General features: G+C 42.4%; 1 protein-coding gene across 3 annotated transcripts in view; it reads right to left on the bottom strand.

Annotated features, from left to right (window-relative positions):
* HMGCLL1 (3-hydroxy-3-methylglutaryl-CoA lyase like 1) overlaps window positions 1-13,240 on the bottom strand; it is a 180,337-nt gene that overhangs the window by 113,129 nt on the left and 53,968 nt on the right. For all 3 annotated transcript variants that reach the window (XM_065913225.1, XM_065913226.1, XM_065913227.1), the window contains exons 2-3: window positions 4,688-4,768; window positions 4,356-4,463 (exon numbers count right to left, since the gene is read on the bottom strand). In XM_065913225.1, coding sequence (XP_065769297.1) covers window positions 4,356-4,463; window positions 4,688-4,768 — 189 coding nt within the window. The remainder of the gene's footprint in view (window positions 1-4,355; window positions 4,464-4,687; window positions 4,769-13,240) is intronic.

Below are 13,240 nucleotides of genomic sequence, written 5' to 3'. Positions count from 1 at the left end.
TTAAGAAAAAGGCAGTTTATCCCAGAGAAAGCAACTGGCTTATAAGGAGCCCCAGATAAGTCGGTCAGTCGTCTGTCAGTCGACATTCGCTCAGATAACACTGGTGAGCATAGTGGGAGTCAGGTGCCCTGGGCTCCACCGCCACAGGCAGGGACCCACTCATGGCTTTATAAGCCCGCCTGCCCTGAAGGCATCACCGCTGGGACTGCCAGGGTTCACAGAGGTTCAGCCACTTACTGCAGCTCCAGGCAGTGCAGACTGGACACGGCACAGAGGAGCCCCTGCCTCCTCACAGCTGTCCTCACAGGCCGTGTGGGGAGTTCTGTCCGTCATCCAGTAATACTCTGAGCCAATGCTGAGTTCATTACCTCTCAGCAGGTCAAGTCCTGAATCCACCTCAGAACCAAGCCCCGCATGAATCATACTATTTTATGGTCCCATCACAGGCCTCTACTTCCTGTGAGGCCAGAAGGCATTTTCCCACTACTGCTCCCAGAGGGACGGCCCTCCCTCTGTTTGGCTCCTTTGTTCTTGTAAGAAGAGTGGCCTCCGTGCAAGGGACTCTCACCTCCTTCTTCTCAGTGGCCCTGGGTGTGTCCCAGATTAGGCTCAAGGATAACCCACCAAGCAATTTCCAGTATAGTGGAACAAGATAATTTCCTGAACATCACCACAGACAAGAGACAGCTGAACAAAACCATTGGGAAATAACAGTCTCTTGAAGAGATACTGATGCAGTTGGAGGTTATCTTATCATGTCGGGCTTCCGACATGCTCAGTTGGTAAAGAATTCATCTGCAATTCAGGAGACCCCAGTTCAATCCCTGGGTTAGGAAAATCCCCTGGAGAAGGGAACCGCCACCCACTCTAGTATTCTGGTCTGGAAAATTCCACGGACTATACCATCCATGGGGTTGCAAAGAGTCGGACATGACTGAGCAACCTTCACTTTCACTTATCATGGAACTCTGAAGATTTCATTGTTCTGATGCTAATGAAAAACACAAAATCTGAAACATCATCTTGGTGGGTCATCGTTAATGTTACCTGTCCTTCCTAAACCTTACTCTAAAATTATACCAGCCTGTATAGATTCTCTCCAACAATAATCAAATACATGAAAAGAGCACTAACTAAAGAGAATACATAGGCAATGTCATGAAGACTTAAATGATGATAAAAAGTCTCATGTGACAGTAAGTAAAATAATAACAGCTCACAGTTTGCAAAATGACAATGTCAAGGAAATAAGTCTAATCTCATTAAGCTGTTTGTGTCTTCCTAAGGAAATTATCTGTAGCCTTTGCAACACAAGATCAAACACATGAACAAAATTTAAGAGTCACTTGTCCGTATCAAAGAATAGAGTCATGTGTTATGAGGATTTCAGGCTAACAGGTTCATTATTCATTTCATAATATTTATTGAGCACCTACTTACTAGGCACCAAGCAATGGGGGCACAGTGACAGTCAACAGAGACACGGTCAAGATTTCTTTAGCCCTTGTAGTCTGGGAAGCAGATCTTCAGACGGCATTTATAAAATATATATATAATTATAAATGGTGGCATTTGGGATGGAGAAAAGTCAGTTTATTTTAAGGATACATAAAGTAACCCTGATATTTGAATATTGAAGCTGTGAAAACTGATGGATTTTTAATAATACTGTCCATCCTTTTGTGGTCTCTGTTGTTTCCAACACCTTAAAAAGTACTTAAAAGCTTTTAATGTCATAAGACTTTTTATACCATCTTGTTATAACTGAAAAGCAATGCAGAAACTGAGATGTACATAAGAAAGCATAAATGAAACGCAGTTAGATACAGAGGCAGGACATGAGCAGGAACAAGAGGCAGTTTGGTTTGGTGGAAGCTTCTGCAAGAGGAAGTAGGGCCTGATAGAGAGACCTTATGGACTACTAATATTAGTCCATAAGGATATGGACTACTAACTCATCCATGGAGCTAAAAAATAAGAGATAGGTATAGGCTACATAAAAGCAGAGACACGACTTTGCCATTAGTCTGTATGTAGTATGTATGTATATGTAGAGACATTACTACATAAAAGCCGAGACATTACTTTGCCAACAAAGGTCCATCTAGTCAAGGCTATGGTTTTTCCAGTGGTCATGTATGGATGTGAGAGTTGGACTGCGAAGAAAGCTGAGTGCCAAAGAATTGATGCTTTTGAACTGTGGTGTTGGAGAAGACTCTTGAGAGTCCCTTGGACTGCAAGGAGACCCAACCAGTTCATCATAAAGGAGATCAGTCCTGGGTGTTCACTGAAAGGACTGATGTTGAAGCTGAAACTCCAATACTTTGGCCACCTGATGCAAAGAGCTGACTCATTGGAAAAGACCCTGATGCTGGGAAAGATTGAGGGCAGGAGTAGAAGGGGACGAGAGAGGATGAGATGGTTGGATGGCATCACTGACTCAATGGACATGGGTTTGGGTGGACTCTTGGAGTTGGTGATTGACAGGGAGGCCTGGCGTGCTGCAGTCCATGGGATCACAAAGAGTTGGACACAACTGAGCAACTGAACTGAACTGATAGGCTATGTTGAGGAGGAAGAATTTTGGGTCAGTAACTGACTAGATATAAAAGATTTTTGAGAATTCAAATCCAAGATTCCCAAAGGAATAATGGGCTATGAGCATAAAGTAGGATCAACAATAAGTATGGTTTTGAACCCACTGAGTTGCAATGTCTAATAGCATGTCCAGCTGAAACTCATCAGAAAGGACAGAACTGGAAACACAGACTTGTCATCCTCTCAGAAGTGACTGTTGCTACTGGAAGGGTCGGAAAAGAGGAGAGCAGAGGCAGGAGAAATTACTAAAGAATCTCAAGGGAAGTTGGTGGTGGGGAAATGTTGGCAAGCCAAAAGGAGCTTTGGGGTGGCAAGTGAAGAAGGATTGACGAGGAAACCAAGGGGACAGGATGAAAAAGTAATCAGCGAAGTTCAGTTCTGGGGAGAGATTAGGGGACCCAAAGAATAAGAACAGGGTTCAAGGAATCCAAGGATCCGGGGAATGAGAACTGGACTGGGAAGGGAGAGGGGTTCACTGCCTGCTAATTATTAATCACATTTCAAACATCAGAGGCAAGTCTCAGAAGTAATGGCTGCTTCCATATGCCAGCCAGCTCTGGATAAGACTATATCCTCTTCACGAGAAGATTCCAGATGACTGCCTTTTGTCTTTGATGAATCTATGTATTTTCATCAATTATACGAATATATATAAACTAGCAAATATGAACATTAAAAAAAGAGTGCATATCTATCATACATTTCTCACTGCTTAAAATGGGATTGTATGGGGAAGGTGTCAGGCCACAGTTAACATCACTTTCTTCTAACAGACAAAAATGGTAAATTCGCTGGAGATATTCAGATCACTCATAAAAATGGTAGGTTCTGGGAGGTTATCTTAGAAGCAATGGGTGGAAGGCATAAAGACGGGAGAGACAATGCTTACAAATATCATTTAGGAGACCATCCCAATAATTAATTCATAAGGCTGTGGGTTACTAACTCATCCATGGAGTTTAAAAAAAGAGACACCCATAGGCTACATCAAAGAGGAAGAATTTTGTACCAGTAACTGAGTAACTAGATATAAAAGACTTCTGAGAATTCAAATCCAAGATTCCCAAGGGAACAGTGTGCTATGAGCATAAAGCAAGATCAATAATAAGTCTGCTTTTGTAAATGGAAATAAAGGGAGGCAGGACCCTAAACTGCTATGGAGAGTCTTATCCCCTAACTCATTATATAGGACCATACACTCTTGGACGTTTAGGATGAAATTCCAAACAGCTTTTAAACAATTAGGTCCAAATAACTTTTTAGGACTTAATAGGTATATTTAATTAAATATGTTTTTATTTAATCATATCTAAGTGTATGGACTACTATTTTATAAGAATACAGAAAACTGGTAATTATATCAAGTTACTACCACAAGGTATATCACGTTGGTCACTGACTCTTTCACTAAAGTGGAAAGTACTAGTCACTCAGTCGTGTCTGACTCTTTGTGACCCCACAAACTGTGGTCCCCGAGGCTCCTCTGTCCATGGAATTCTCCAGACAAGAATATTGAAGTGTTTAGCCTTTCCCTTCTCCAAAAGATCTTCTTGACCCAGGGATTGAGCTCAGGTCTCCTGCATTGCAAGCAGATCCTTTACTGCCTAAGTCATCAGGTGTATGAACCAAAATTTAGTAAGAATATATAGCAAATTGGTAATTATATCAGGTTAATATCACAATGCATATCACGCTGGTCACTAAATCTTGGCAATGCTGGATTCAGAATCCAGTTAAGGAATTATGGACTTACATACCTGTGGTATCCACCTGGAAGACACGAAGCTTGTCACTTCTATTACAGACAAGCCAGTTTGGGAAAGCTGATTGATAAATTCAATTTTTATATCTGTAGGAACTATAACCTAAGGAAACAAAAATCACATATTATTTGCGTAGAGTCTAGGGCACATAAATAGAAATTAATTCTTAACTGAAAGCAAATACTATTTAAGATGTATAAATTCAAGTAGTGACTGAGAACAAAGATAATCATCTAATATATGAAATCCACATAAGCCTTTAGACTCTGAGTAAATATGTAGATTTAACATTTTAAATAAACTGTGTAAAATAGATATCAAACTACCTTTTCATTCTGCAATCCATCCCTAGGTCCAACTTCTACTATTTTAACATATTCAGGGAATCCAGATAACTGAGCTGATTCCTGAAATGGAAAATACAAGGCAAGAAAAAGAGATAAATGTTATGTCATCAAAGCTGCTTATGTGAAAAGTCAAACAATTCCACTTTGTTAAGATTAAGTTCTCACCCTGGAAAGTTAAGAAAGGTAAGAAATCAATATAATGATATAATGCAAAATACAAGGTTTACCCTATTAACAACATGAAGTCATTTTTTTCTTACAATCCAGTAATAGTATAATTGGGCATCCCTGGTGGATCAGCAGTACAGAATCTGCCTGGGACACAGAAGGCAAAGGAGACATGGGTTCAATCCTTGGATCAAGAAGATCCCCTGGAGGAGGGCATGGCAACTCACTCCAGTATTCTTGCCTGGAGAATCCACGGACAGAGGAGCCTGGTGGGCTACAGTCCATAGGGTTGCAAAGAGTCAGACACAACTGAAGCGACTGAGCATAGCGCAATAGCCTAATTATGATTAAAACTCAAAAGATGAACTTCAAAAATAAAACTGTCAAGAAGAAGACTTAGGATCTAAAGATCAAATCTGTTGAGTATTTCTGCGTGTGATGATAAACAGCATCATTTGAGTTCATTAAAAAAATAGATCTTTGTATTAACAGACTTTTGCACTTTCCTTCACTTGCCAAGTATGAATTCAGATTTCTTGCCTGTGTTGGTGAAGATGTGTTGTTTATTTCTTGTCTGTGTCATGCAGCATGACCTGCACCTACACACAGCTTCCTGAAGGTCAGACTCCCCCACCCCCGCCAGGGTGACCCAATCCTGGATATTCCCGTCTGTCCCTAAACTAAGGATTATGGACACACTATGTTTAGAAGGACACTAGTTTAAAATAGGAAAAATAGAAACAGACTTTCTCAACTTCATATTGCAGTTAAAATTGGAAATAGGCTACATCTTTCCAGACGGAACAAACATGACCTCCTGGTGTCTCTAAGCGCAGTTAAGTACCGGTAATCGATCATCAAAGTCTTCAAGCTAACAGAATTGAACCAGATCAGCATAACCTGTGCTTCTAAGTTTTCATTTACTTGTTTTTTTTGTTTTTTGTCTTGTCTTCCATAAGGGATGATTAATCTGGGCTGACCAATTTGTATTGTCTCTGTCCTGGTAACAACCACAAGCATACAGTGATGAAGTGGCTATTTTGGGTGTGGGACTCTGTTTCCATAACATGGAAGAATATGCCCTGCCCGCCCTTGGAGGATCCATAGCTGCTGCTTGATTTTATTAGCATTCTGTGCTAACTAACTAAGCAAAAGAAACCAGATGGTTTCTCTTACAAAGTTTACATACCACCCTCTGCAATGTCCACAAAATCAGGCAGTTCAATAAGCAAATTATTGAATAAAAAATTAACCAAAAAGGAAACGGACTCTCATTCCTGCATCTCCTGAGCAGGTTGTGATGCATGCAGTTGGGAGGGTGAGGCCTGAGTGAGGACTTGTGCAGCTTCTCAGCCTTAGGCTCAGTTTTGGATGGTGATCATGGCTGTCGTTTCATCCAAACAGTACAGGAGAGGGGGGCATGGAAAGGAAGAGCAAATAAAGAGAAGCTCACTCCTCTCTTATTACATCCAGCCCTAAAACTACAAAAAAAAAAAAAAAAAAAAGAAAAAAACCCTAGGGAATCTTAAACCATGTGGTCTTACTATTGTTGACTGCTTCCTGAAACTCATTTCCAATAACAATTAGCTTGGAGCATACAGGGATGAAGAATATTTCTTTATTAAACAACATTTAACAAAGAATATGAACATGGTACTTTTCAAGGTGACAGCAGTATGATGAGTATAATTAAAGGGACCTCCCCTTGCATCACTGTTGTAAATGGCAGAGGTAGCAAACAATATTTAGAAATTAAAGTACAATCCCCCACCAATTATTGTTATTTCTGTCAAACAAGAATATGTCCTCACTTGATATTATTTGACATTTCTCCTTGAATCTAACACTACCATTTTGTCTTCTAGACATGGATATGTATAACCTCTTCCTGAATACCTGAGAAATCAGAAGAAAGTTATAATGTGTTCAGTAAGCTCAAAGGACATTTCCCTTTAAATAGCACGTGTGTGCATGCGTACTAAGTTGCTTCAGTCCTGTCGATTTTATGTGACCCTATGGACTACCTTAAAAATCCACCTCTATTCACTACCATTTCTCTTACCATGTATATCTAATGGATACCTATTTGGTACATTTATTACTGATTCTATTTTGGCATATACCCAACACCTAGCACTTAGTTGGCAGAAGGAAACAGCAACCCACTCCAGTGCTCTTGCCTGGAGAATCCCATGACAGAGGAGCCTGGTGGGCTGCTGTCCATGGGGTCGCATAGAGTCAGACACGACTGAAGCGACTTAGCATGCATGCATGCATTGGAGAAGGAAACTGAAATCCACTCCAGTGTTCTTGCCTGGAGAGTCCCAGAGACAAAGGAGCCTGGTGTGGGCTGCTGTCTATGGGGTCGCACAGAGTCGGACACGACTGGAGCGACTTAGCAGCAGCAGCAGCTGTACTTCCTAAGTGCTTGTTGATTGCATTAGTGAATCTCTTTTGTCACTGGCTTTATTTAAATTGTCAACCTTTTCCACTCAGTCTATTGCTTCCTAAGTATTCTCCCTAATCTTATTTTCTATGATTAAAATCTTTCAGAATCTATCATTCATTTGGAGAGATCTACCAACCTTAGGTAAAAGATGATGCATGACTAACTCTCACCTTCTACCACAATCTACTTCAAGCATCCTGTGATTTTAGCCGGGCTAGAGTCATGTCCTGCTCACTTCCATGACTGTACATATGAAGTTACTTTTCGTTGGAAAGAGCTTCTATCCATAGGGGAAATGTTCCACCAAACCTGTGTCTCTTCTTCATGGGCACAGGACTGGACTTCATTTCTCCCGTAAGAGTCATGTTTGAGCAAGTTCAGCTGACAGAACATGAAGGTGAATGCTAGGTACCCCTTTCAGGCTCGGCCCATGAAAATACCCCATGCACATGCATCCATGCTCCTTCCCTTCCAGACAGCTTGATGTAGATGAGTATGGCAAACTTTGAATCTGATAAAGACAAAAAAAGAAAAAAGAAAGGAAGCTACACTTGAATCACTACTTGAAAAATAATTCTATAAGAAGCAATTGTTTTGTCATAGAAAAATAAACATCAACTGTGCTACAATATTGAGAGGTATATCTTTTAGAGCTACTAATTGTGAGAAAAAGATAAAGGGTCTGAGGTTTTACTTTACTTGCAAGCTAACAAGTTGAGCCTGCCATGGATGCTAGTAGAAGACACAAGAACCCTGGGTCAGAAAAAAAAAGAGTATTATCACTCCTAACAACCACAGTAGTTAGAGGATCAGGATTTCTGTGGTTCTCCAAGCGCAATTTCCAGGAAGAAAAGAGAACCATGTAACGTTTGCACAGGCAGTGGGTTCCATCACAGGGAAGGAACTCCAAGCACATGGAGCTTGAAACTTTGGGAACAGGCAGTTAGGGCCCCTTAGTGACAGAGGTAGACATGTGTTTATGATGCTTGACCATGAGTTCTCCTGCCTTTTGTCCCAGAGAAAGACACTCCCCCTTGGCTCCAGAAGGATACACTAATTCTATCATTCAAAGCTGCTCGGCATACAAAAATCCTTGGAAAGAGAGTTTGGAACAAAGGTATTTGTGCCTCTGCTTGTAAGACAAACAGAAATTCAAGACACCCATGGAGAATTATTTCCCAATAATACCCACTCTTCACTTTTACACCATCTTGTTTTATGGCAAACTGTCACGTTAATAAACCATTCTTTTTTGCCCCTTTGGTAAATGAACAGGAGCTAGAACCAAATCAGTTCAATTTATCTTATGAAAATATTTAATTAAAGCTAGTCCAGCAGGTGGCTTCCAGGGTGGCACAATGGTAAGAATCTGCCTGCCAATGCAGGAGACATGAAGTATACCCCTGGGTCAGGAAGATTCCCTGGAGGAGGAAACAGCAACCCACTCCAGTACTCCTGCCTGTAAAATCCCATGGACAGAGGAGCCTGAAGGGTTATAGCCCATGGGGTCACAAGACATTTGCACACCACTTAGGAACTAAACAACAACAACAGCAAACAACAGCAACAGTCTCAACAGACCTCCAAGGAACAGGAGAAAAACAGCCTACAATACAATACAGAAACAGCCATGCCCACTCCTCCTGAGGGTCCTGGAGCCAACCAGCAGAATGAATCCTATGCCGCAGTGGCCTCGGCATCAGAAGCCTGGAGTTGTTTACGCTGTACCTTTTTTATGACGGTGGGTATGTTACTATGTTCAGTGCTATCATATATCCAGGCAGCACTGGTGGCAATCCAGGCAATGGAGGTTTGATCAGCAGTGTGATTCCAGGGTGCCTCATCCGAGTTATGGGCCTCAGATGACCCATCGGCAGGCATAATTTATTGCCATAATTCATAGCGCCTCCCCAAGGTGTCTTTAACATCTCAGTCCACAGTTTGCCAAATGGCAGACAAATAAGCGAGGCCAATGACCACAACCCACGAGTCCATAAAATCAGGGGAAAGGCCTCCAGTTCCACTGGACGAGTAGAGTGATCACAGTCCTTTTCAGTTCTGCATGGCAGCCTGGGAGGTTTCCAACCGCAGGAGCCCAGTGGTCATCATCAGGTTTCAGCTCAGCTGAAACATCATCCAACCACACCAAGAAAAGCACCGTGAAGAGAAGGGTCCCCACTGAGCTGGTAGCTTTGTTCCAGGCGGCGGAATGGACGACAGAGGGCAATGACTACTTTTCGTGTGTAAAGCTCAGATTGCACTGGGGAGAGGCCAGCCACTTTCTCAAATATACCATTTCCACTTGATTAGTGAGGCCTGCTAAAAATGTCTGACCTCGTTAGCCACCACCTCCAGGCTGAATCCCCAAAATGGAAATATGGGCCAGAGAGTCAGAGAAACCTCCCTGAGTCAAGCATCCAGTTAAAAAAAGGACCCCATGGCAGGCTGACAACTGATTTTCCAAAGAGACCTGGAAGGCTGTGTCAGGACAGTAATGGATACACAGCCCTCCAAAGTGCCAGGAGGAGGAGGCTTCCTGACTGCCAGAAGCTTCAATTTGCCAAATCACCAGTCACAGAGTCTCGGAGCTCCAGGAGATCAGATATTTTGGGGATTCCCCCAACGGTGTGTCTGCTTCACTGCATGTAGCTCTTCCTACTGAGATGGGACCTCTGGCATTTATGAGACAGAAGATCACAGTCACAATACGCTCCAGTTTTTACTCCACATTCAGATGTGGAAGCAGCAAGGCCTCACCCACAAGGCTGCCTCACCTCCCCTTTGACACTGGGAATACTGCTGAACCCCATCAACTGAATCAGGACACCCACCACCACGGGACTGATAGGATGGTGACTTGGTAAGAGTCCCCGCTCTCCCCACTGGCCCCTAGCACACTCATATAGATGCTATTCATGCACCAATAATCATCTTTTGCCTAAAACAGCTGAAGGAGGAAGGACAGCAATGATGAGGGGGTGCAGAAGGAAAAACCAGCACAGCAGCTGTCCACTGGCTCAAAACAATGAACTTGCAAAGTCTCAGGTCTACACAAAGCCCTTTACCAGAAAGCAAAATCATCATTTCCGACACCATCTATTTTAACCTTGGTAACCCCTGGAATTAGTATCCATAGCTGTGCTGGTTTCCAACAGAATCATCAGCTTGTGCCCTCTGCCGGACAAGGGCCAAACTTGTACATGCTTCCATTGTTAAGATACCATCTCTTACCAGTTACAGTATAAGGGCTAAGAGAGTTTTGCAAGGTGGCGAGGCTGACTTTAAAATTCGTCTATAATTCTTTGGGTCCTTTCTCATTTTCCAGCGGGCTGCTTTTCAGCACCTGATACATAATCTGGGGCAGCAGCACCCCCCTACTCTTCAGGGACTCAGTCATGGTCCCTTACATAGGAGTCTGCCCCGCCCAGGGAACTCTCCCCAGAGTTTCTGTAGAGCAGCTAGGGCTCTCTGCAGACCTTTCGCTGCCTTCTCTAGTTGTATCAAGCTGGTAAGACAGATTACAGGGCAGCTAAGAAGGTCCAACTGTTGCTATTCCTTATTAACAAGAAACACTTACCTTAACTCCTCATCTCCCAACTCAACCAGAGTTCTTAAGATTCACCTGGCTCCCTCTCATAATGTTGTCCAAATTTCTTCTTTCAACACTTCCAGTAACTACGGATGGACAGAGAGAAGAGACCCTTCAGCCCACCCAGGACTCATCTTAGTCCTAGTTTTCACAATGGATGGACTTGAGACTGACCAGTAGATACCTAGGGAAGTTCCCCTTCTCTGAGAAGAGCCAGCACAAGCGTGGCATCACTCAATCGTTGAACCTATTAATACTTCCCTGAAACAAGACAGCAGCCATCTTCCCAGGTCCTCATCTTTAACAAGCAACAAAGCAGAGGACCATGTGTTGCTCCATCAACTGTGAAACATGTCTGTTACCAATTCCTGTGCGTGTGTATGTGTGTGTGTGCACACACATGTGCACACACTCAGTCATGTCCGACTCTTTGTGACCCCATAGACTGTAGCCTGCCAGGTTCCTCTGTCCTTGGAATTTTCTGGCAAGAATGCTGGAGTGGATTGCCACTTCCTACTCCAGAGGATCTTTCTGACCCAGGGATTGAAACTCCATCTCTTGGGTCTCCTGAACTAGCAAGTGGATTCTTTACCACTGGCGCCACCTGGGAAGCCCTGATTTCATTCAAATTCCTTTAACCACCTGACTACCCTCATTCTTCCTTCCGCAGAAAGTCGTGTCTCTCTTCGCAACAGTTCATCCACAAAGCTGTCAAAACCCATGAAAGGCGATGGTATTACCGCACATGCTAGCTAATAAGTAGCCCTACTAGTGTTCTGGATGCTGGCAGAGGCCATGTGACTCTTGAGTCAAAGACAAGAGGCTTTACTATTCACCTTGATAGCAGCAGCCACAGCACCAACAGTTTTGTACTGGTTCCCTGAGCATTACAGGAGTGGTGCTTGGGGAACCAGACCATTTCAACATGCCTGTCCTTTGTTCTGAAAAGACACACTATTAGCCAAGGCCACTGGCTACACAAACACTTCGCAAAGATATTTTCAAAGGAAGCTAGTAAGACATGCAGAAATGTGAGAGACCCATGAAGAATCATGTCTCAACCCTATGATGACCTCAATTACTGTCCTCTATCAAAACGCTTAACTCATTATTCAAGATTCAACTCGTTACCTACTCAGGACTTTTGTGACCTTCGTGGAGAATTAAGCACAGTTAACCCTTAAACAACATGGGAGTTAAAAGGTGCCAGCCCTCCACTCCATGCATTCAAACGCACACAATTCCTTCCCATCCACAGTTCCTCCTACCTGGGCTTCTGTATCTGTGGATTCAACCCACTGCACATCCCATCAGGTAGCACTGTAGAATTCACTATTCAAACATGCCCATGTATAAGTGGACCTGCACAGTTCAGACCTTTGTTCAAGAGTCAACCGCAATTTCATTTATATGAACCCACTACACTTTGTAGAGATGTCCTATAAAAGAGATCTGTAATTACTTATTTGCCTGCCTGTTTCCCATTTTTTATTATAGTCTTTCAGGATGGACACATAATAAGTGCTTAATTACACTGCTGAATGAATGAACAAATTCACATCTAAAATTCAGAAAAGCAAAGCTGCCTTCCATTTATACAACATTTATTAACCAGCATTATTAAAGTTATTGGATATATGAAAATGAACCAACTGCACAATAATCTCTGCCCATAACAAGATTACATTTTAAGGGAATAGGGGCCTGTGTGCTACCCTCTGGGAGAGGGGTGGGGGAACATGGCACTATTTGTATACACGGAATATATAAGAGTTGATGAATGACTTATAAGTTCCAAGGAATTATGTTCTAGTCTACAGAACTGGGCGCCACTGTCCTTAAACAGGTCTATAATACAAATTTATTTTTATGGAATTAAAAGCCCTGTTACTGAGCTCACTGCATCCTGTTTAATGTGGAGTAGTGTATGATACTAGTGAATAACAAAAGATGTATTATCCAGAATAAGGGTTTCAAAATGCCAGGGTTACATGACTGAATGTATGCCCACATCTGGAATTGGATTTCTAAAAGTTCACTTTCATAGGGCAAAAACTGAAGCAATACTATCTTACATTTATGTGTTGCCCTGTTATTCCAAAGCACTTTTCTATCTGCATTTCATCTGTGGAGCTACTCTGTGGGGAAGGCAGACTGAGAGAGAGATTAAATGACTTTCTAAGGTTCCCAGCTACGTTTCCTGGCTCCTGTTCTAGTTTTCTTTAGGATGAGATTAAATATATCACCAACTATTGAGCTTTGTTTGAAGAAGTAATAATGAACCATTCTTTCATGAAGAACATAAATGGGCTGCTTTAATTCACAT

Source organism: Muntiacus reevesi, chromosome 20 (genome assembly GCF_963930625.1).
Source record: "Muntiacus reevesi chromosome 20, mMunRee1.1, whole genome shotgun sequence".
NCBI lineage: Eukaryota > Metazoa > Chordata > Mammalia > Artiodactyla > Cervidae > Muntiacus > Muntiacus reevesi.
The sequence above is the reverse complement of the archived record's forward strand: the minus strand, read 5'-3'. Positions and strand labels throughout refer to the sequence as shown.